Raw genomic sequence first — 23,207 nt, forward strand, 5'->3', positions numbered from 1 at the left:
TGTCCTTCTCTGTCGCTCGACTGTTTCTTCTGACAAGCGCTTACAGAACAGCTCTTTAAGTACTTTTTACCGGCTTACTGGCTATTGTCACGCCTCCCTATTTAGAAGACCGAAACTGTCCAGTCCCGCGATAGGCAAACGCAAAACCAAACGCCACAATTCACACGTATTTACCAGGGTAAGACACACAGTAATTAAAGCAAAGTTTCCCTAGCAACGATGATCACGCAGTAGTCTAATGAGAAAACGAGGCAAAAACACTTACAAACTGCTGTCCTTCTCTGTCGCTCGACTGTTTCTTCTGACAAGCGCTTACAGAACAGCTCTTTAAGTACTTTTTACCGGCTTACTGGCTATTGTCACGCCTCCCTATTTAGAAGACCGAAACTGTCCAGTCCCGCGATAGGCAAACGCAAAACCAAACGCCACAATTCACACGTATTTACCAGGGTAAGACACACAGTAATTAAAGCAAAGTTTCCCTAGCAACGATGATCACGCAGTAGTCTAATGAGAAAACGAGGCAAAAACACTTACAAACTGCTGTCCTTCTCTGTCGCTCGACTGTTTCTTCTGACAAGCGCTTACAGAACAGCTCTTTAAGTACTTTTTACCGGCTTACTGGCTATTGTCACGCCTCCCTATTTAGAAGACCGAAACTGTCCAGTCCCCGCGATAGGCAAACGCAAAACCAAACGCCACAATTCACACGTATTTACCAGGGTAAGACACACAGTAATTAAAGCAAAGTTTCCCTAGCAACGATGATCACGCAGTAGTCTAATGAGAAAACGAGGCAAAAACACTTACAAACTGCTGTCCTTCTCTGTCGCTCGACTGTTTCTTCTGACAAGCGCTTACAGAACAGCTCTTTAAGTACTTTTTTACCGGCTTACTGGCTATTGTCACGCCTCCCTATTTAGAAGACCGAAACTGTCCAGTCCCGCGATAGGCAAACGCAAAACCAAACGCCACAATTCACACGTATTTACCAGGGTAAGACACACAGTAATTAAAGCAAAGTTTCCCTAGCAACGATGATCACGCAGTAGTCTAATGAGAAAACGAGGCAAAAACACTTACAAACTGCTGTCCTTCTCTGTCGCTCGACTGTTTCTTCTGACAAGCGCTTACAGAACAGCTCTTTAAGTACTTTTTACCGGCTTACTGGCTATTGTCACGCCTCCCTATTTAGAAGACCGAAACTGTCCAGTCCCGCGATAGGCAAACGCAAAACCAAACGCCACAATTCACACGTATTTACCAGGGTAAGACACACAGTAATTAAAGCAAAGTTTCCCTAGCAACGATGATCACGCAGTAGTCTAATGAGAAAACGAGGCAAAAAACACTTACAAACTGCTGTCCTTCTCTGTCGCTCGACTGTTTCTTCTGACAAGCGCTTACAGAACAGCTCTTTAAGTACTTTTTACCGGCTTACTGGCTATTGTCACGCCTCCCTATTTAGAAGACCGAAACTGTCCAGTCCCGCGATAGGCAAACGCAAAACCAAACGCCACAATTCACACGTATTTACCAGGGTAAGACACACAGTAATTAAAGCAAAGTTTCCCTAGCAACGATGATCACGCAGTAGTCTAATGAGAAAACGAGGCAAAAACACTTACAAACTGCTGTCCTTCTCTGTCGCTCGACTGTTTCTTCTGACAAGCGCTTACAGAACAGCTCTTTAAGTACTTTTTTACCGGCTTACTGGCTATTGTCACGCCTCCCTATTTAGAAGACCGAAACTGTCCAGTCCCGCGATAGGCAAACGCAAAACCAAACGCCACAATTCACACGTATTTACCAGGGTAAGACACACAGTAATTAAAGCAAAGTTTCCCTAGCAACGATGATCACGCAGTAGTCTAATGAGAAAACGAGGCAAAAACACTTACAAACTGCTGTCCTTCTCTGTCGCTCGACTGTTTCTTATTATAGGAGATTTTAGATAGGCTCTTTGAGTACTTTTTACCGGCTTACTGGCTATTGTCACGCCTCCCTATTTAGAAGACCGAAACTGTCCAGTCCCGCGATAGGCAAACGCAAAACCAAACGCCACAATTCACACGTATTTACCAGGGTAAGACACACAGTAATTAAAGCAAAGTTTCCCTAGCAACGATGATCACGCAGTAGTCTAATGAGAAAACGAGGCAAAAACACTTACAAACTGCTGTCCTTCTCTGTCGCTCGACTGTTTCTTCTGACAAGCGCTTACAGAACAGCTCTTTAAGTTCTTTTTTACCGGCTTACTGGCTATTGTCACGCCTCCCTATTTAGAAGACCGAAACTGTCCAGTCCCGCGATAGGCAAACGCAAAACCAAACGCCACAATTCACACGTATTTACCAGGGTAAGACACACAGTAATTAAAGCAAAGTTTCCCTAGCAACGATGATCACGCAGTAGTCTAATGAGAAAACGAGGCAAAAACACTTACAAACTGCTGTCCTTCTCTGTCGCTCGACTGTTTCTTCTGACAAGCGCTTACAGAACAGCTCTTTAAGTACTTTTTACCGGCTTACTGGCTATTGTCACGCCTCCCTATTTAGAAGACCGAAACTGTCCAGTCCCGCGATAGGCAAACGCAAAACCAAACGCCACAATTCACACGTATTTACCAGGGTAAGACACACAGTAATTAAAGCAAAGTTTCCTTAGCAACGATGATCACGCAGTAGTCTAATGAGAAAACGAGGCAAAAACACTTACAAACTGCTGTCCTTCTCTGTCGCTCGACTGTTTCTTCTGACAAGCGCTTACAGAACAGCTCTTTAAGTACTTTTTACCGGCTTACTGGCTATTGTCACGCCTCCCTATTTAGAAGACCGAAACTGTCCAGTCCCGCGATAGGCAAACGCAAAACCAAACGCCACAATTCACACGTATTTACCAGGGTAAGACACACAGTAATTAAAGCAAAGTTTCCCTAGCAACGATGATCACGCAGTAGTCTAATGAGAAAACGAGGCAAAAACACTTACAAACTGCTGTCCTTCTCTGTCGCTCGACTGTTTCTTCTGACAAGCGCTTACAGAACAGCTCTTTAAGTACTTTTTACCGGCTTACTGGCTATTGTCACGCCTCCCTATTTAGAAGACCGAAACTGTCCAGTCCCGCGATAGGCAAACGCAAAACCAAACGCCACAATTCACACGTATTTACCAGGGTAAGACACACAGTAATTAAAGCAAAGTTTCCCTAGCAACGATGATCACGCAGTAGTCTAATGAGAAAACGAGGCAAAAACACTTACAAACTGCTGTCCTTCTCTGTCGCTCGACTGTTTCTTCTGACAAGCGCTTACAGAACAGCTCTTTAAGTACTTTTTACCGGCTTACTGGCTATTGTCACGCCTCCCTATTTAGAAGACCGAAACTGTCCAGTCCCGCGATAGGCAAACGCAAAACCAAACGCCACAATTCACACGTATTTACCAGGGTAAGACACACAGTAATTAAAGCAAAGTTTCCCTAGCAACGATGATCACGCAGTAGTCTAATGAGAAAACGAGGCAAAAAACACTTACAAACTGCTGTCCTTCTCTGTCGCTCGACTGTTTCTTCTGACAAGCGCTTACAGAACAGCTCTTTAAGTACTTTTTACCGGCTTACTGGCTATTGTCACGCCTCCCTATTTAGAAGACCGAAACTGTCCAGTCCCGCGATAGGCAAACGCAAAACCAAACGCCACAATTCACACGTATTTACCAGGGTAAGACACACAGTAATTAAAGCAAATTTTCCCTAGCAACGATGATCACGCAGTAGTCTAATGAGAAAACGAGGCAAAAACACTTACAAACTGCTGTCCTTCTAGGGCTGCCGCGACCGCTGCCGCAGTGACACCTACCAAGAACAGCTCTTTAAGTACTTTTTACCGGCTTACTGGCTATTGTCACGCCTCCCTATTTAGAAGACCGAAACTGTCCAGTCCCGCGATAGGCAAACGCAAAACCAAACGCCACAATTCACACGTATTTACCAGGGTAAGACACACAGTAATTAAAGCAAAGTTTCCCTAGCAACGATGATCACGCAGTAGTCTAATGAGAAAACGAGGCAAAAACACTTACAAACTGCTGTCCTTCTCTGTCGCTCGACTGTCTCTTCTGACAAGCGCTTACAGAACAGCTCTTTAAGTACTTTTTACCGGCTTACTGGCTATTGTCACGCCTCCCTATTTAGAAGACCGAAACTGTCCAGTCCCGCGATAGGCAAACGCAAAACCAAACGCCACAATTCACACGTATTTACCAGGGTAAGACACACAGTAATTAAAGCAAAGTTTCCCTAGCAACGATGATCACGCAGTAGTCTAATGAGAAAACGAGGCAAAAACACTTACAAACTGCTGTCCTTCTCTGTCGCTCGACTGTTTCTTCTGACAAGCGCTTACAGAACAGCTCTTTAAGTACTTTTTACCGGCTTACTGGCTATTGTCACGCCTCCCTATTTAGAAGACCGAAACTGTCCAGTCCCGCGATAGGCAAACGCAAAACCAAACGCCACAATTCACACGTATTTACCAGGGTAAGACACACAGTAATTAAAGCAAAGTTTCCCTAGCAACGATGATCACGCAGTAGTCTAATGAGAAAACGAGGCAAAATCACTTACAAACTGCTGTCCTTCTCTGTCGCTCGACTGTTTCTTCTGACAAGCGCTTACAGAACAGCTCTTTAAGTACTTTTTACCGGCTTACTGGCTATTGTCACGCCTCCCTATTTAGAAGACCGAAACTGTCCAGTCCCGCGATAGGCAAACGCAAAACCAAACGCCACAATTCACACGTATTTACCAGGGTAAGACACACAGTAATTAAAGCAAAGTTTCCCTAGCAACGATGATCACGCAGTAGTCTAATGAGAAAACGAGGCAAAAACACTTACAAACTGCTGTCCTTCTCTGTCGCTCGACTGTTTCTTCTGACAAGCGCTTACAGAACAGCTCTTTAAGTACTTTTTACCGGCTTACTGGCTATTGTCACGCCTCCCTATTTAGAAGACCGAAACTGTCCAGTCCCGTGATAGGCAAACGCAAAACCAAACGCCACAATTCACACGTATTTACCAGGGTAAGACACACAGTAATTAAAGCAAAGTTTCCCTAGCAACGATGATCACGCAGTAGTCTAATGAGAAAACGACGGCAAAAACACTTACAAACTGCTGTCCTTCTCTGTCGCTCGACTGTTTCTTCTGACAAGCGCTTACAGAACAGCTCTTTAAGTACTTTTTACCGGCTTACTGGCTATTGTCACGCCTCCCTATTTAGAAGACCGAAACTGTCCAGTCCCGCGATAGGCAAACGCAAAACCAAACGCCACAATTCACACGTATTTACCAGGGTAAGACACACAGTAATTAAAGCAAAGTTTCCCTAGCAACGATGATCACGCAGTAGTCTAATGAGAAAACGAGGCAAAAACACTTACAAACTGCTGTCCTTCTCTGTCGCTCGACTGTTTCTTCTGACAAGCGCTTACAGAACAGCTCTTTAAGTACTTTTTACCGGCTTACTGGCTATTGTCACGCCTCCCTATTTAGAAGACCGAAACTGTCCAGTCCCGCGATAGGCAAACGCAAAACCAAACGCCACAATTCACACGTATTTACCAGGGTAAGACACACAGTAATTAAAGCAAAGTTTCCCTAGCAACGATGATCACGCAGTAGTCTAATGAGAAAACGAGGCAAAAACACTTACAAACTGCTGTCCTTCTCTGTCGCTCGACTGTTTCTTCTGACAAGCGCTTACAGAACAGCTCTTTAAGTACTTTTTACCGGCTTACTGGCTATTGTCACGCCTCCCTATTTAGAAGACCGAAACTGTCCAGTCCCGCGATAGGCAAACGCAAAACCAAACGCCACAATTCACACGTATTTACCAGGGTAAACACACAGTAATTAAAGCAAAGTTTCCCTAGCAACGATGATCACGCAGTAGTCTAATGAGAAAACGAGGCAAAAACACTTACAAACTGCTGTCCTTCTCTGTCGCTCGACTGTTTCTTCTGACAAGCGCTTACAGAACAGCTCTTTAAGTACTTTTTACCGGCTTACTGGCTATTGTCACGCCTCCCTATTTAGAAGACCGAAACTGTCCAGTCCCGCGATAGGCAAACGCAAAACCAAACGCCACAATTCACACGTATTTACCAGGGTAAGACACACAGTAATTAAAGCAAAGTTTCCCTAGCAACGATGATCACGCAGTAGTCTAATGTGAAAACGAGGCAAAAACACTTACAAACTGCTGTCCTTCTCTGTCGCTCGACTGTTTCTTCTGACAAGCGCTTACAGAACAGCTCTTTAAGTACTTTTTACCGGCTTACTGGCTATTGTCACGCCTCCCTATTTAGAAGACCGAAACTGTCCAGTCCCGCGATAGGCAAAGGCAAAACCAAACGCCACAATTCACACGTATTTACCAGGTTAAGACACACAGTAATTAAAGCAAAGTTTCCCTAGCAACGATGATCACGCAGTAGTCTAATGAGAAAACGAGGCAAAAACACTTACAAACTGCTGTCCTTCTCTGTCGTTCGACTGTTTCTTCTGACAAGCGCTTACAGAACAGCTCTTTAAGTACTTTTTACCGGCTTACTGGCTATTGTCACGCCTCCCTATTTAGAAGACCGAAACTGTCCAGTCCCGCGATAGGCAAACGCAAAACCAAACGCCACAATTCACACGTATTTATCAGGGTAAGACACACAGTAATTAAAGCAAAGTTTCCCTAGCAACGATGATCACGCAGTAGTCTAATGAGAAAACGAGGCAAAAACACTTACAAACTGCTGTCCTTCTCTGTCGCTCGACTGTTTCTTCTGACAAGCGCTTACAGAACAGCTCTTTAAGTACTTTTTACCGGCTTACTGGCTATTGTCACGCCTCCCTATTTAGAAGACCGAAACTGTCCAGTCCCGCGATAGGCAAACGCAAAACCAAACGCCACAATTCACACGTATTTACCAGGGTAAGACACACAGTAATTAAAGCAAAGTTTCCCTAGCAACGATGATCACGCAGTAGTCTAATGAGAAAACGAGGCAAAAACACTTACAAACTGCTGTCCTTCTCTGTCGCTCGACTGTTTCTTCTGACAAGCGCTTACAGAACAGCTCTTTAAGTACTTTTTACCGGCTTACTGGCTATTGTCACGCCTCCCTATTTAGAAGACCGAAACTGTCCAGTCCCGCGATAGGCAAACGCAAAACCAAACGCCACAATTCACACGTATTTACCAGGGTAAGACACACAGTAATTAAAGCAAAGTTTCCCTAGCAACGATGATCACGCAGTAGTCTAATGAGAAAACGAGGCAAAAACACTTACAAACTGCTGTCCTTCTCTGTCGCTCGACTGTTTCTTCTGACAAGCGCTTACAGAACAGCTCTTTAAGTACTTTTTACCGGCTTACTGGCTATTGTCACGCCTCCCTATTTAGAAGACCGAAACTGTCCAGTCCCGCGATAGGCAAACGCAAAACCAAACGCCACAATTCACACGTATTTACCAGGGTAAGACACACAGTAATTAAAGCAAAGTTTCCCTAGCAACGATGATCACGCAGTAGTCTAATGAGAAAACGAGGCAAAAACACTTACAAACTGCTGTCCTTCTCTGTCGCTAGACTGTTTCTTCTGACAAGCGCTTACAGAACAGCTCTTTAAGTACTTTTTACCGGCTTACTGGCTATTGTCACGCCTCCCTATTTAGAAGACCGAAACTGTCCAGTCCCGCGATAGGCAAACGCAAAACCAAACGCCACAATTCACACGTATTTACCAGGGTAAGACACACAGTAATTAAAGCAAAGTTTCCCTAGCAACGATGATCACGCAGTAGTCTAATGAGAAAACGAGGCAAAAACACTTACAAACTGCTGTCCTTCTCTGTCGCTCGACTGTTTCTTCTGACAAGCGCTTACAGAACAGCTCTTTAAGTACTTTTTACCGGCTTACTGGCTATTGTCACGCCTCCCTATTTAGAAGACCGAAACTGTCCAGTCCCGCGATAGGCAAACGCAAAACCAAACGCCACAATTCACACGTATTTACCAGGGTAAGACACACAGTAATTAAAGCAAAGTTTCCCTAGCAACGATGATCACGCAGTAGTCTAATGAGAAAACGAGGCAAAAACACTTACAAACTGCTGTCCTTCTCTGTCGCTCGACTGTTTCTTCTGACAAGCGCTTACAGAACAGCTCTTTAAGTACTTTTTTTACCGGCTTACTGGCTATTGTCACGCCTCCCTATTTAGAAGACCGAAACTGTCCAGTCCCGCGATAGGCAAACGCAAAACCAAACGCCACAATTCACACGTATTTACCAGGGTAAGACACACAGTAATTAAAGCAAAGTTTCCCTAGCAACGATGATCACGCAGTAGTCTAATGAGAAAACGAGGCAAAAACACTTACAAACTGCTGTCCTTCTCTGTCGCTCGACTGTTTCTTCTGACAAGCGCTTACAGAACAGCTCTTTAAGTACTTTTTACCGGCTTACTGGCTATTGTCACGCCTCCCTATTTAGAAGACCGAAACTGTCCAGTCCCGCGATAGGCAAACGCAAAACCAAACGCCACAATTCACACGTATTTACCAGGGTAAGACACACAGTAATTAAAGCAAAGTTTCCCTAGCAACGATGATCACGCAGTAGTCTAATGAGAAAACGAGGCAAAAACACTTACAAACTGCTGTCCTTCTCTGTCGCTCGACTGTTTCTTCTGACAAGAGCGTAAAGAACAGCTCTTTAAGTACTTTTTACCGGCTTACTGGCTTTTGTCACGCCTCCCTATTTAGAAGACCGAAACTGTCCAGTCCCGCGATAGGCAAACGCAAAACCAAACGCCACAATTCACACGTATTTACCAGGGTAAGACACACAGTAATTAAAGCAAAGTTTCCCTAGCAACGATGATCACGCAGTAGTCTAATGAGAAAACGAGGCAAAAACACTTACAAACTGCTGTCCTTCTCTGTCGCTCGACTGTTTCTTCTGACAAGCGCTTACAGAACAGCTCTTTAAGTACTTTTTACCGGCTTACTGGCTATTGTCACGCCCTCCCTATTTAGAAGACCGAAACTGTCCAGTCCCGCGATAGGCAAACGCAAAACCAAACTCCACAATTCACACGTATTTACCAGGGTAAGACACACAGTAATTAAAGCAAAGTTTCCCTAGCAACGATGATCACGCAGTAGTCTAATGAGAAAACGAGGCAAAAAACACTTACAAACTGCTGTCCTTCTCTGTCGCTCGACTGTTTCTTCTGACAAGCGCTTACAGAACAGCTCTTTAAGTACTTTTTACCGGCTTACTGGCTATTGTCACGCCTCCCTATTTAGAAGACCGAAACTGTCCAGTCCCGCGATAGGCAAACGCAAAACCAAACGCCACAATTCACACGTATTTACCAGGGTAAGACACACAGTAATTAAAGCAAAGTTTCCCTAGCAACGATGATCACGCAGTAGTCTAATGAGAAAACGAGGCAAAAACACTTACAAACTGCTGTCCTTCTCTGTCGCTCGACTGTTTCTTCTGACAAGCGCTTACAGAACAGCTCTTTAAGTACTTTTTACCGGCTTACTGGCTATTGTCACGCCTCCCTATTTAGAAGACCGAAACTGTCCAGTCCCGCGATAGGCAAACGCAAAACCAAACGCCACAATTCACACGTATTTACCAGGGTAAGACACACAGTAATTAAAGCAAAGTTTCCCTAGCAACGATGATCACGCAGTAGTCTAATGAGAAAACGAGGCAAAAACACTTACAAACTGCTGTCCTTCTCTGTCGCTCGACTGTTTCTTCTGACAAGCGCTTACAGAACAGCTCTTTAAGTGTTTTTGCCTCGTTTCCGGCTTACTGGCTATTGTCACGCCTCCCTATTTAGAAGACCGAAACTGTCCAGTCCCGCGATAGGCAAACGCAAAACCAAACGCCACAATTCACACGTATTTACCAGGGTAAGACACACAGTAATTAAAGCAAAGTTTCCCTAGCAACGATGATCACGCAGTAGTCTAATGAGAAAACGAGGCAAAAACACTTACAAACTGCTGTCCTTCTCTGTCGCTCGACTGTTTCTTCTGACAAGCGCTTACAGAACAGCTCTTTAAGTACTTTTTACCGGCTTACTGGCTATTGTCACGCCTCCCTATTTAGAAGACCGAAACTGTCCAGTCCCGCGATAGGCAAACGCAAAACCAAACGCCACAATTCACACGTATTTACCAGGGTAAGACACACAGTAATTAAAGCAAAGTTTCCCTAGCAACGATGATCACGCAGTAGTCTAATGATTTATGTCACAGGATTTGGCAAAAACCTTACAAACTGATGTCCTTCTCTGTCGCTCGACTTTTTTTTTCTGACAAGCGCTTAACAGCTCTTTAAACTTGTAGCTTACTCCACGTGTATACATATATTCTAGTCTGATACCTCTCAAGGTTTTAATCCCTATTCACTTAAATATCTTTACTCATCATTACTCATTCTTTTGGCATTTCAAACCTGTATGACTTTCTTCTATGGAACATTAAAGAACATTAAATTCTGCTAAAAAAAGCAGAAACGTTGTCCATACCACTTGTTCTAAGTCTTCTGAAGTAATACAATAGCTCTTTGTGAACACTTAGGGCCCTATCATACACCCGGCGCAATGCGGCGCAAGGCGTGGCACAAGTGTTTTTGCTAGTTTCAGCATGACGCAGTTTTCATTTTCCCATCCTGCGCCACGTTGTTTAAAAAGCAAATGCATTTCCACTCATTTGTGCGCCCATGGGCGTGCTGGTCTAAAAAAAGAGGTGTGTTCAGGTGCATTGTTGGCGTGTTGCTATTTTGAGGAACTGAAAATAGACTGTGCCATAGACCAACTCAAACCTAGTCTAAAGTCAATGGCGCAATATTTTTTGTTTATTTAAAGCACGCGTTAGTAGAAAATGCGCCTCTGGGCAGGTCCACAATGCACGTTCACTTTTCTTATTATACACAGGGACGTGCAGCAACACACAAACATGGCAAGTATTAAAAATTAAAGGATTAAAGTGTAAAAGAATATTATTGTGTAGGTTACATAAATATAAAAATGTCATGCATGTCATATTGAATAGTCATTGCATGTATCAGAATTAGCCTACCTATTTGATTGTGCATGAGCTGATCAATTTGTTCTCTGGCGACGCGTTCAGTCTGTGCGCCTTAAAATTCCGCCGTTAAGAAAAAAAGTGACATAACATACAGCCAAGTATGGTGACCCATACTCAGAATTTGTGCTCTGCATTTAACCCATCCAAAGTGCACACACACAGCAGTGATCACACACACACACCGTGTACACACAGCAGTAGACGTGGGCAGCCATTTTATGCTGCGGCGCCCGGGGAGCAGTTGGGGGTTCGGTGCCTTGCTCAAGGGGACCTCAGTCGTGGTATTGCCGGCCTGAGACTCGAACCCACAACCTTATGGTGTGTGTGTGTGTGTGTGTGTGTGTGTGTATATATCTATATATCTATCTATATATATCAGGAATGTATACTGCTTTGCAGCAAGTATACTGCACTTGTACCTTGTTATAAAAATAAAACTGTTGAAAATAAATCCTGTTCTTTTTTAACTTTCTATTCATCAAAACATCCACAAAAATGTTAAACTTTTTTCAATAATAAATTTTAAGAAAAAATGTTTCTTCAGATTTCTGAAGGATCGTGTGGCACAGAGGACTGGAAAAATGACTGCAGCCTTGCTAAATTTACATTTTTAAAATATTAAAATAGAAACCTGTTATTGTAGTATTATTTCACATTATGATTTTTGAAATACAGTTAAAATAAATACAGCCTTGGTGAGCATAAGAAACTTATTTCAAAAACATTCAACAATCTTACCAACCCCAGTCTTTTGAGCAGTAGTGCATATCTTATCTTCTATAATATATTGAGGATTCATGGGTTCAGCACATCCAAGAACAAGAAGAGAACAAGATCATCTACTTGCTACTTATATAACATCCTATTTTCTCCAGCAATGTTTTTATACAGATCCCTTCAATGTGATTATGAAAGCAGACAGAGAATATACTTCAAGAAAAGCATAAACAGGAAATGAACTCAAGATTCTTGCTTCTACTTTCCGAAAAAAAAAAAAGAAGAAAAAAAAGATATATATATATAATTTAATTTTAAGTATACCTTTCATTTTCAGGCAATAGTAATATTGTTTGGGGTAACCTCAACTTTTCAGATTGTGGAGGTGTATTGCAGAAGTGTGCACCTGTAAAACATCTTTTATATGAATAAAAGTAGTCTGATGTCAGATATCAGTTGAATTGCATTGTGGTGTAGCTTTGCTGCAAGGCCATTATTATTACGCTAGAGGCTTGAATTCCTAGCTTTTATTAATGCATCAGTCCCCAGTGCTCTGGTCCTTTTCATATTATTCATGAAATGACTCTGAAATAAGCCCCTATGAATATGGGCCTCAGAAATTCTGCCCAAGATTTCTTTCTCACATTAATTACCATTTAAAAAAAAAAATGTATTTCTTTATTTTATATAATTCCAGAAGCCCAGTGCTGATGAAAGACCTGGATAAAGTATTCTCAGTGCTGTCCTTGAGTACATCCGTCTCATCTCCAAGACATCCTCTGAAGAGCTCTCGCTTCTTTCTTTCTCTCCCACACACTCTCTCCTCACTTGCTCTGTTGCTGCCATGACATCACTTGCACATGTTGTGCACATGCATGTAATATCTGTGTTGCATGTCTTTTGCATTGTTTCTGAAGTTCTCAATGTGCAAGATGCAAAAATATCCAGTTAAAGTTAGGGGGAATTCCTTAAAGTTAGCTTGGTGACAGTGTTCCAGTTATTACAAGAGCACATTGATGCTTGTATTTTTTACGGCTTATAACTGTATATTTCATCAAGTGAAAACATGGCAACATGAACAACCAAAATCAGCCTTTACCTTAAAATATGCTGATAACCACCATGATAATACATATAGCATTATACAAAAGGCCTGACCATAAAGCATGGCCACTACTCATATATACTGTAGATGTGCACATAGTCATACACACAAAGACAAAACTCCATCTGGGCAATAACAACACTAATGCAATAAGCAAATAATACAAATAATATTGAACTATTTATATTACATATAATCATATGTGTTGTGTGTCATGTAGGGACTTTCATACGGTTACTGTAGATTATATGATAATTCATAACTTTTAATTGCAAAAATAAATTATTTACCCTAAAATTGCATATGCTATTAGGCTTATTTATAATTTTTCTTATATATTTTCCTGTAAATATAAGGATTTTACTCCATCATTTATAGTCTCTATTTCTGGAAAAATACATTTATACAATGTAGATTTCACAAACAGTAAAATGATTTGTTATATAACTTTGTGAAAATGTAAATTAAATATAAAAAGATAATACAGTCGCTTTTTTTTTTTGTAAGTAGCAAAATACAATTATCTTCATTTATTAAAAAAAAAAAAATCGAATCGCATTAAATTATTGAAAAAAAAACACATTTGATTTACATTTTATTTGAATATAAACTATTCTGAATATTTACATCTCTCTAACTGTAATTTGCACATCCACCCTGCTTTCAATGTGGAAGTAAGCTATTTTCTTTGAATGTGTGAGACTTCCGATTCATTAGCCACTATAAATAACTAGAAGAATAACTCAATTATTCTGTTTGCACTACAAACCAGTGTGTTTATGGTTATTTTAATAAATTAAAATAAAATGAAAACAAATGGCTCTTTTTGGAACTTCAAGCAAATGACATTGGAAGGCTTGTACATTCATGTTACAAATGGCCACACACACTCTTACGTTAAAATTAAGGCGGATTACATACTTACATAACTGATTTGCCGAAAGTAGATATAGGTGCTAGTTATATTAGGATTACTGCTACTCACTGAGCACACTGCCAGTGCAACCAGTTGGTGAAAGCTTTTGCTAAGTCTTACAACAGTCTTTTTGTATGGCTCTTAAAGTGGGTCAAATGCATTTCTCCAAAAATAGGAAAAAACAATACATAAACATTTCTTTAATGTATAATGGTTGCTAGTACATCTCCGTCTGTCGTAATCCACAACCCAACATCAGATTAAACTAGAGATGTAAGAGATATCTGCGTGTGATTAGTCCTGGCAGCCAGGCACAACCTCTGCCATTGCCGTAATGCTTTTTTTCAGTCACGAAGGTAAACATTATTATCACCCTTTCATCTTTTAAAACCCACTGAATGTGAGAAGCATTGTTGTGTCCTCTGTCACGCCCTGCTCATTTGGCACGGTGTCATTCTTTTCCTCTGCAATTAATGAGAGCAAAAGAAAACAAAGCAGTGGGGTCTATTGAATTATTTGATTAAGTAGCTGCAGCTAATGGAGTTTCAGGATTTAAGAGCAAATGATGAATTGCAGATGACTCATCAAGGCATTTAATTTGCCCACTTACCCATTTATGCATTGTCTTATTCATATGGCTATGCATCTTCATTTCATCTTTGAACAGCAGGTCATTTGGGGGCTTGGAACGGGGCGAAACGTGGGGAGGATGGTCCATGCATCCCAAGGGAATTGATTTCTTCATTGCTCTGCCTTTCTCTTGCTTGTGCTCTCTTTCTTATTAGTTGTTATGCCACTGTAAAACAGTGTCTGTGATAAGTACAAAGGGCTTGGGATGCAGTTGAGCCGCCTCTGAAATCCTTTCGAAAAACCACATGCTTGTTTATTGCTTCTGAGCTTAAAGGATTCATGGCTGAGGCACATAATCAGTATTCTAATCAAGGCATCAAACCAGCGTTTTCTATCGCGCACAGCTGTTTTCCTTACAAAACATGTAGTGTTCTTAAATCACATGGCATTACATGGACTTCAATTGTGACATATATGGCAGAGGTCATGCGGCTGATTGAAGTTCTTCTTTTCAGTGTTCATAAGGTCATTTGCTTAAGTTTTATTTAGATCTGCATGATTAGAGGGGAGGCTTAAAGAGATGTTCCATTCTTACACAGTGATTGCGGAGTTCGAAGGCTCTTTGATTCACATGCCTCAGATGGTAGATTGTGCAGAGTTTTTATGCCTCTGCCGCCTGTTTTCTCAGAGCAGTCGGGCCGGATAGATAAACTAAACCAAAAAAAGGCTCCACATATGACGGTAATCTATTTCAAAGTGTCATTTATCAGCACGGTTCACCTTTGAAAGACATTACTCTCTTCTTACAACCACCACAGACAACATTCAGGGTTGGAGGTACATCAAGAGACTGCTTTTCATTAAATTAAAGTTCAGCATGCATGTCGATGCATTAGAGCCTACGTGAATATAAGCACTGTACGTTGCCGCATATTCCTAGCACATAGATACTGCTGAAAGCAGCCTCAGGCAACCCTCTAGCATCCAATACCATGCACAAAAACAGAGAGGCTCTAAAAGTAATACTTTGGACATGCACACAAAGGAAACTAGCAGGCAACCTTGAGCCATGCCTCACCCACTTCTCATCATAGCGAGTTTCCTTAATTCGCAGACATCTCCTGGTTCAGTCCGAACAGCAACGGATGAATAATTCAAGTGATGCATAAGAAACACATCGACAGCTGCACATGTTTCACAGTTATAGCTGCTGTCTGGCACGTGGATCTATACTTGGCACCATCAAGCAATCAAAGTGCACCAATTTTAATTTTGATAGACAATGGTCAATAATGAGATAAAGTTGAGCTGTTAGCATGCATGCTCCTGAGAAATTTTGCTATGGTCTTTTGGAAACATGGGTTGAATCTGGTTCTTTTCTACTAACCAGACAGGGTTTGTTTTTCAATAATGATTTACTGACTGTTAACCTCAATAATTAAATGACGACTTACAAAATAATTCTAAATGCATGGAAATGAAATATTGACACTGAGATGGCAACATTAATCAGAATTTATGAGACTGCAACAATATTACAGTATTGCATTTATGTATTATGGTAACACTTTAAATTTTAAGGTTTAATCTATTAATTTATTTATTGCAACTTTATTGTAATGTATGTCAGAAAACTGTACTAAAGTCATTAATATGACACAAGTAAACTTGTTGGCATTTGCATATAAAACAAGAAAACTAAATTAGATTTATATCAGTTTTGCAAAAAGACACATTTATGTGGTCAAGTGTAAATGTAATGTGCATTCAGTCAGTTTGCAGTCAACATGTATGAAGTAATAGACATGTATATAAATACCCCCATCATAAACTGGGCAAACTATGTGCAGAGCAAGGTTAAGCGCTTAACAGAAATGACAACCATATGTGGCCACATATCTGAAGATTTTTTGTCATATTTTCATTTAATTTTTACAGATGAAGTCCAACTTCATTCTGTTTATGCAGCTGACAAGCTCTGGTGATATGGAGGTATCAGACATTGGCTCCAAATGCATTTACTGTAGCTGCTATTGAAATTGCTCTTAGAAGTCAAATCTGCCCATCTGTCAGTCTCACAGTGATGCAGCATGAAGCCCAGAACTGTCCTTGTCGTTAAGACCTGATTAATATTTTTCCCCCGGTGCTCGGCCAGAGTGCTCAATAACACAGTGTTTCAAGCAGTGTCAGGCTGCACCTTTCCTCTCTTTGTCATAGTCAAATTGTTCCATTATAGTTGATGGGTTAGATGTTGAAGGTGGAGGGTTTTTTTCCCCTTTAAAAATGGATCTTATCAATGAAGACTACAGAGATGGGGCAGATATCAAAGATATCGGAGGAATCAAATGAGTTCTGGACAGGTATTCATTGTGAAAATGACACATTTTGTAGTAAATATATATATATATATAAGTGCTGGGCAACGATTACAATTTTTTTAATTGCATGATTTTTCTACGATTAATCACATTGTTATTATGCGCAAAATTCAATAATGAATTCAGCAGTACTGTATTGCACACTTTTAATTTAAAAGTACTGCTGTATGAACAAAAGTGCAATAACATTTGATTTGCAAACACTTTAAACAAATAAGGTGCTCTTTTACCGCAGTATTCCAATTACATAGTAGCAGTTAAAATATTTCTTGTAAATCTCACCTTAAACATTAATGTAATCAATTACAATCTCATTTTCATATAATTTAGTGTATTCTTGTCATGGTGCGTCTTGACACCATGTCTACACCGGACGTGACAAAATACTATAGAAGCCATTATAATCAGTGATGCTGTCTTCACTGGATGTGGCGCAACACGACAAGTCATATGTGCCGTCATTCGTTGCGATCCTATACAAATCATTTGACCATTGCAAATCATTAGAATTTTGTGTCACTATGCCATAGATATAACAATGCAGCAGTTTACTGTCGGGGATTTGTCGTGTCATGCTGCATCCAGTGTAGACCACATTACTGATTATAATGGGTTCTATAGTATTTTGTTTGCACCGCTCGCATCCGGTGTAGACACGATGTTAGGCTCACCCCAAATGCTCTCACTGGTTGAGACGCGTGATGATGCCCATTCCAAACCAGTACTGATCAACATCCCACCCCTCCTGTGACCCACGGTTTGTCTGTATGTGATTAGAGCCAGTGAGCAACGGACTTTCAAAATAATCATTATAATAATAAAAATTGCGTTAATGCGTGATAAAATAATTGTCGACATTAATTAATTAATGCGTTAACGCAATAATATCACGTTAACTTGCCCAGCCCAAATATATATATATCCCTTTCTTTTGCTGTTATGACACCTATGTCTATTGCTGGTTATGTAGCCTCCCTTCTTTCCCATCACATATTTCATGACTATTTGAGTACCTATGGTGTCCACCCACAGCTTGATTTCCCCACAGTGTTGTAAGAGTGAACTATGTAGGGTGACTAAGAGAGCTGTGTTTAATCTAGAGAACACATGTGAAGAGATTTGCTTTACTGAGGGGAAGTGGCAGTTCTGTAGGACATAAGACTACTTATGCACTTATGAACTGTTGTGGTAAGGAGAGCTTGATGTTTGAATTCTCTATGAAAGTGCATATGTATTATAAAGATGCATTTCCTATTAAAACAGAAAATTTAGGCTGGATATACTGTTAATTTCATTTCATTTAATTTCATAGCTAATTCATTCTACACGCTGCTTGTCCTAGGTAGTATTGCAAAGATGCCGGAGACCAGCTTCTTGGGCAAAAGGCAAGAAAACACAGTGGATTTTTACTTTACCTTACTTTACATCAGATTAAATATGATTTGCAACTTTCTAGTCTATTGCAGGTAGGTGGAGGGCATTCTCAATCCATACAGCATTTGATTGGAAAAAATAAATCTGTGTAGTTCAGGATGAGTGATCAATATTTTAGCAATTATTAAATTTAAAATTATTATAAAATAATAATAAATCAATGAGAGATTTCTGCTAAAAGTTTATTTAGTATCACATTCAATGCACGGATAATGCCAGCACAACACATATAGACTAACATCTGCAAAGCTCTCATTTTGGTTTTGTTAAATCTGAGCCCCCTTTTACTTTATAAATAGATGTATCTGGTCTTATTGTGCAGCATTGTTTGTGTTATTTATTTATTTATTTATTTTAATTTAAATTGAAGAAAAATATGCATTGCTGTTGTATTTTTAATATGCATTAATTTAGCTAATTTCACAAAATAATCATATTTCAAATAAATGCTCATCAAAGAATCAGCAGCAGCACAACTGTTTTCAGCATTCATTATTAAAAATATTCAAATCAGCATGTTACAATGATTTGTTAAGAATCATGTGACACAGACTGCTTGTAAATAAATTACTTATATATTAAAATTAGAAAATAATATTGCAGCCTTGGTTAGCATAAGAGTCTTCTTTCAAAAAAAATTAAATCATCTTAGCAACCCCAAAATTTTTGTTAATGTACATTAACCAATAATATCATGGCTTGTGTGATCCAGTCAAATCCTGATGAACAAAATCAAGCCCCATCCCACATTACTGCCTACTGAATATAAATTCAAATACATCATATTATTTACAATCATATTGTGTTTTTAGCTACAAATCGTTATTTTTTTTATTTTTTTTTTGGATAAACACATGTAATGAGCACAATTTAGATCTCAGTGACACAGGAATCCTCTCTGCTGACAAGCATGGCCAAGATAACAGCAGGATGACTTGGGGATTATTTTCAGATTCAATGAGAGGTTTAGGCTAAATCCACACTCTGACATGCCTTACATGGTTAACGGACGGCTAAAGAGAGCTTAAGTGATGGAGAAAACAGGACAGGGACCGAGAGAAAAAAAAGAGAAATTGTGTGTAGTGTTTCAGTTGAGGAGAAGGCTAGCCTCAGGACTGCCTGTTAAAATGAGTGTTTACACTCCAAACAGTCTGCTAGTAACACATTTTGCATGCTTTCAGTGCTATAGTACTGATTCAGTGCTATAGTCAATGTCGGAGCTGCATGACGTCAAACCCGAGCTGACCATGTTCAAGTTGGTCTGGAAAAAAAGATGCATTTGTCCATTGTTAACAATAATAGATGATAAAAACACATTAAAAAGCGGTGTTTTGCACAGATAGACAAAGTATCATGTCCACAGCTAGGGGCTGGATAGTACTGTGTGCTCCAGTTAGTTTATTTAGACAGACAAACATAAATGCTAATAAACAGTGTATTACTGCTGTTTCACTTCTGTTAATGAACTGAGCAGCCATATTGGATTCTGAAATCTGGTTTGTTATGAGTTTCAGTTAAAAGTTCCTACTGGCAACTCAGAATTTCCAACTTCCGAGTACAAATGGGATACACTGTGTGTAGAACTTGTGATTATCCAATGGGACACACTTACAACATAATGTTGTAAAAATGTAAGCAGTTTTTACAGAGCTTTATTTACAGATTTTGTACATTTAAATATTTTGCACTTCAAAATGAACATCTACATTTAGATACAATTTAATTGTTGTGCTTTTAATTAAGTGACAATTTAATTGTTGTGCTCTTAATTAAGTGGCAATTTAATTGTTGTGCTTATAATTAAGTGATAAAAAGCAGTTGCAAATGTTCTACAAAATACACTTACTCATCTCTGCACCAATAAAATGTGCAACACTTTACATTTTACACATATTATATGTAGTATCTAATTAAATTAATTTGCACTGCAAAGTTTTCCTCTTGATTTTAGGGCATGTCTTGATTACCTGAACCTAAATAATGGAATACGCCCCAAAGTTGTATTAGAGATAGTGTGTATTTAGTGAGGGTTGAGGGCTGTGAGCTTTGACATTTTTCAGACCTGGGACAGTCTTGTGGATGCACTTCCTGTCACATGCACATGCTCTGATGTGGCCAAGTCCGCAAGTGTGGGTATCAGGACAGGCCTAGTTTCTGTCCACTTCTGGTATACACAGATCATCATCTTTGCATGTTTTTGGATCTGGAAATGCTGTATTATTTCAGAAGATTTGTAACAACTCATCAATGGTGTGGAAGCGGTAAAAAAACTTGTAAAAGGTGGACAAAGTGTTAAATATGCCACTCTGCATCCAGTAGTCTGTATAAAGATATCAACAGTGCTTCATTTGAAATCCTTCCTGTAGCATTTCATTTTGTTCTGTGTGGTAATTGTCAGCTCAGAATTGTTCAAGGATGAAACTGCTCTTCGGCGTATCCTGTGGAGGCCAACACTGAAGGACTCCTCAGAGATGCGAAGCCTCCTAAACAGGCAGGCGATAGGGCTGCACGATTAATCAAATGTGATTGTCATGCGTATCTTGTCAGTAAAGCCAGTTCTGTGATTAGTAGTAAATCTCCAGCACGTGCTTTCAGATGGAGCAGCATTTACTACACAGAGCCGTAGATCACTGACAAGCTACGCAAAATCGCGTTCATAATCACAGACGATTTAATCGCGCAATTATGAAATAGAAAGAAATCGTTCTGCGATTATGAAAGCTGTTTGTGTAGCTTGTCTGTGAACTACGGCTCTGTGTAGTAAATGCTGCTCCATCTGAAACCATGTGAAAATACCACATTTAATAACATTTTTTTACTCCAACCTCACTTCATAACGTCAGTTGAGTGTTTAAATATAGATGATGTGGCTTCTTACACAGAATAAGGCATGCAACATATTTCATAGTATTCTAAGCAATGATAAAGGCTATGTCGATTAGCATTGCATTATTATATATTTTATTTTTATAAAAATTATAAAAAGAGGAACTCATAAACCATATATTGTCGTAGTCATGTGTTTTATTAGTCACGTTAAATTAATGAAAGCAGTTAAATCTTCTGTTTATTCAGCAACCACTATAGGCATTTCCTGGGTTTCTGCACGAGAGCGCCCTCTGGCCTTCGGATGGAGATTTACTGCTAATCACAGAACCGTGCTTCACTGAAAGATACGCATAACAATTTCAGCTTCTGCCTAATCGCGATTTATCACCTTTGCAATGATTAATCGTGTAGCCCTAGCATGTGACAATTAGCAAGCGAGAGGAGAACGTCTTGTTGAGTGTTTTGCCGTTGATGTTTCTGTGGCAGAGGAGCCAGCATATGTGTGCAGCCTGTGGAGTTTGTGGTGTCCACGGGTCCTCTGTGCTGGCTGCACCATGGCAGTTTTATTCTCATTTGTATTCTGCTTTGAGAAACCCTCTTTGCCGCCAGGTCAGATATCCCTGCCCATTAACAAATGACAGGAGGAGTTAACTTGACTGACATGTTTATTGTTCTTGGGATGGTTTGGCCTAATGAGGCCCATCCGCCCTGGGTGCTGAGATTATGCTGGCGTTAGAGGACAGGTCCAAAGAGGTTCATCTGTCCTGTGCCATTTAAACATGCCGACTGAACACTTGTCCTGCCTGATGCCCCTTTACTTCTGGAACTGTTTACCTAGAGACAATGATAGCTTGTGAATGATTGGTGGTCTCAGCCACTAATCATTACATGAGGGTTGATACTCCTGTTTGTTCTAATGCTACACCTGATAAAGCACTGCTTTGATGAACTGCACCAATTAATGGACAGAGAGCTGAATTACTCAGAAGACATTCTGACTTTCCAAGCACAAAACAGCTGTCCTTTCTGATTTGTGTGGAAAAAAAAATGTTGCAAAATTGCGGTAGGCTTACTAGCTGCTAATTTGCTTAATTTAAAATGCAATATGGGACGATGACCTTAAACTTATTTTTTTAATAATGCAATTCATAGATAACTTGATTGATACAGTGATACAATGATTTGAAAACACCTCTTCTGTGGTGAGCATGTTTTCTAATTTCTGAAGTAAAATGATTTTATTTTTTATTAAGTAAAAAATTCCAGGTTAAAACAACTGTGCTAATAATTAAGAAAAAAAAATCATAATTAAGAAAATACTTAGTTTAGCATAGAAACTGTTTTTTAGAAAAATATTTTACCACAGCTACATCACTGCTTATTAATAATAATAATAAAATAAAATTTCCTTAAAAATGTAATATGAATTAATAATTCATGATTTTTATAAAATAAATACATTTTTAAAATACGTTTGTGTCAGTTAATTGGAAAAAAAAAGTTAAAAAAAAAAACGTGTCTCTAAATTAATACATTTTACATTTAGTCATTTTAAATATTATTTATTCTTGTGATAACAGATCATTACTCCATTCCTCACTGTCACATGATCCTTCTGAAATCATTCTAACATTCTGATTTGGTTCTAAAGAAACATTTCTTCTTATTATTAATGGTACCTTTTCCAGGATTTCCTCTGGTTTCTTGTTTACTGCTTAGAAAAATGAAGCTGATAGCCAAGATTTTTAATTTCTTTCAGTTTTGCCATATGCTGAGGAAAGAAATTAACTCTTCCCCCGTGATGTAGTCCTGTTGTGAAGTTTCACTGGCGCCTCCAAGATTTAGGATTGGTTGAAGAGGTTACACATTTAAATGCAACTTCCAAGTACTTAGCATCAGTTTTGTTGTTAAGATATTTTCTCATCCTTCCTTCTATGTATTTATTGTCAATCTGTTTGTTTTGCTGCAGTATCATTATTATATATGCTTCAGCACATCAAAACAGACGGTAGTTTTTGATATTTTTCCAAGATACCCAGGGATATATCTGGATACACCGTGTGTTTTCGAAAATTCTCCGCTTTTCC

At 39.7% G+C, this 23,207-nt stretch overlaps 1 protein-coding gene across 1 annotated transcript in view; it reads left to right on the top strand.

Annotated features, from left to right (window-relative positions):
- Positions 1-17,515: 17,515 nt before the first annotated feature.
- The window catches only part of LOC109099532 (carbonic anhydrase-related protein 10), a 100,305-nt gene continuing 94,613 nt past the window's right edge, over positions 17,516-23,207 (top strand). Inside the window, exon 1 of the mRNA XM_042768282.1 lies at positions 17,516-17,555. Within this exon, the coding sequence (XP_042624216.1) occupies positions 17,516-17,555 (40 nt within the window). The remainder of the gene's footprint in view (positions 17,556-23,207) is intronic.

The sequence above is a fragment of the Cyprinus carpio genome, chromosome A12 (assembly GCF_018340385.1).
Source record: "Cyprinus carpio isolate SPL01 chromosome A12, ASM1834038v1, whole genome shotgun sequence".
Classification (NCBI taxonomy): domain Eukaryota; kingdom Metazoa; phylum Chordata; class Actinopteri; order Cypriniformes; family Cyprinidae; genus Cyprinus; species Cyprinus carpio.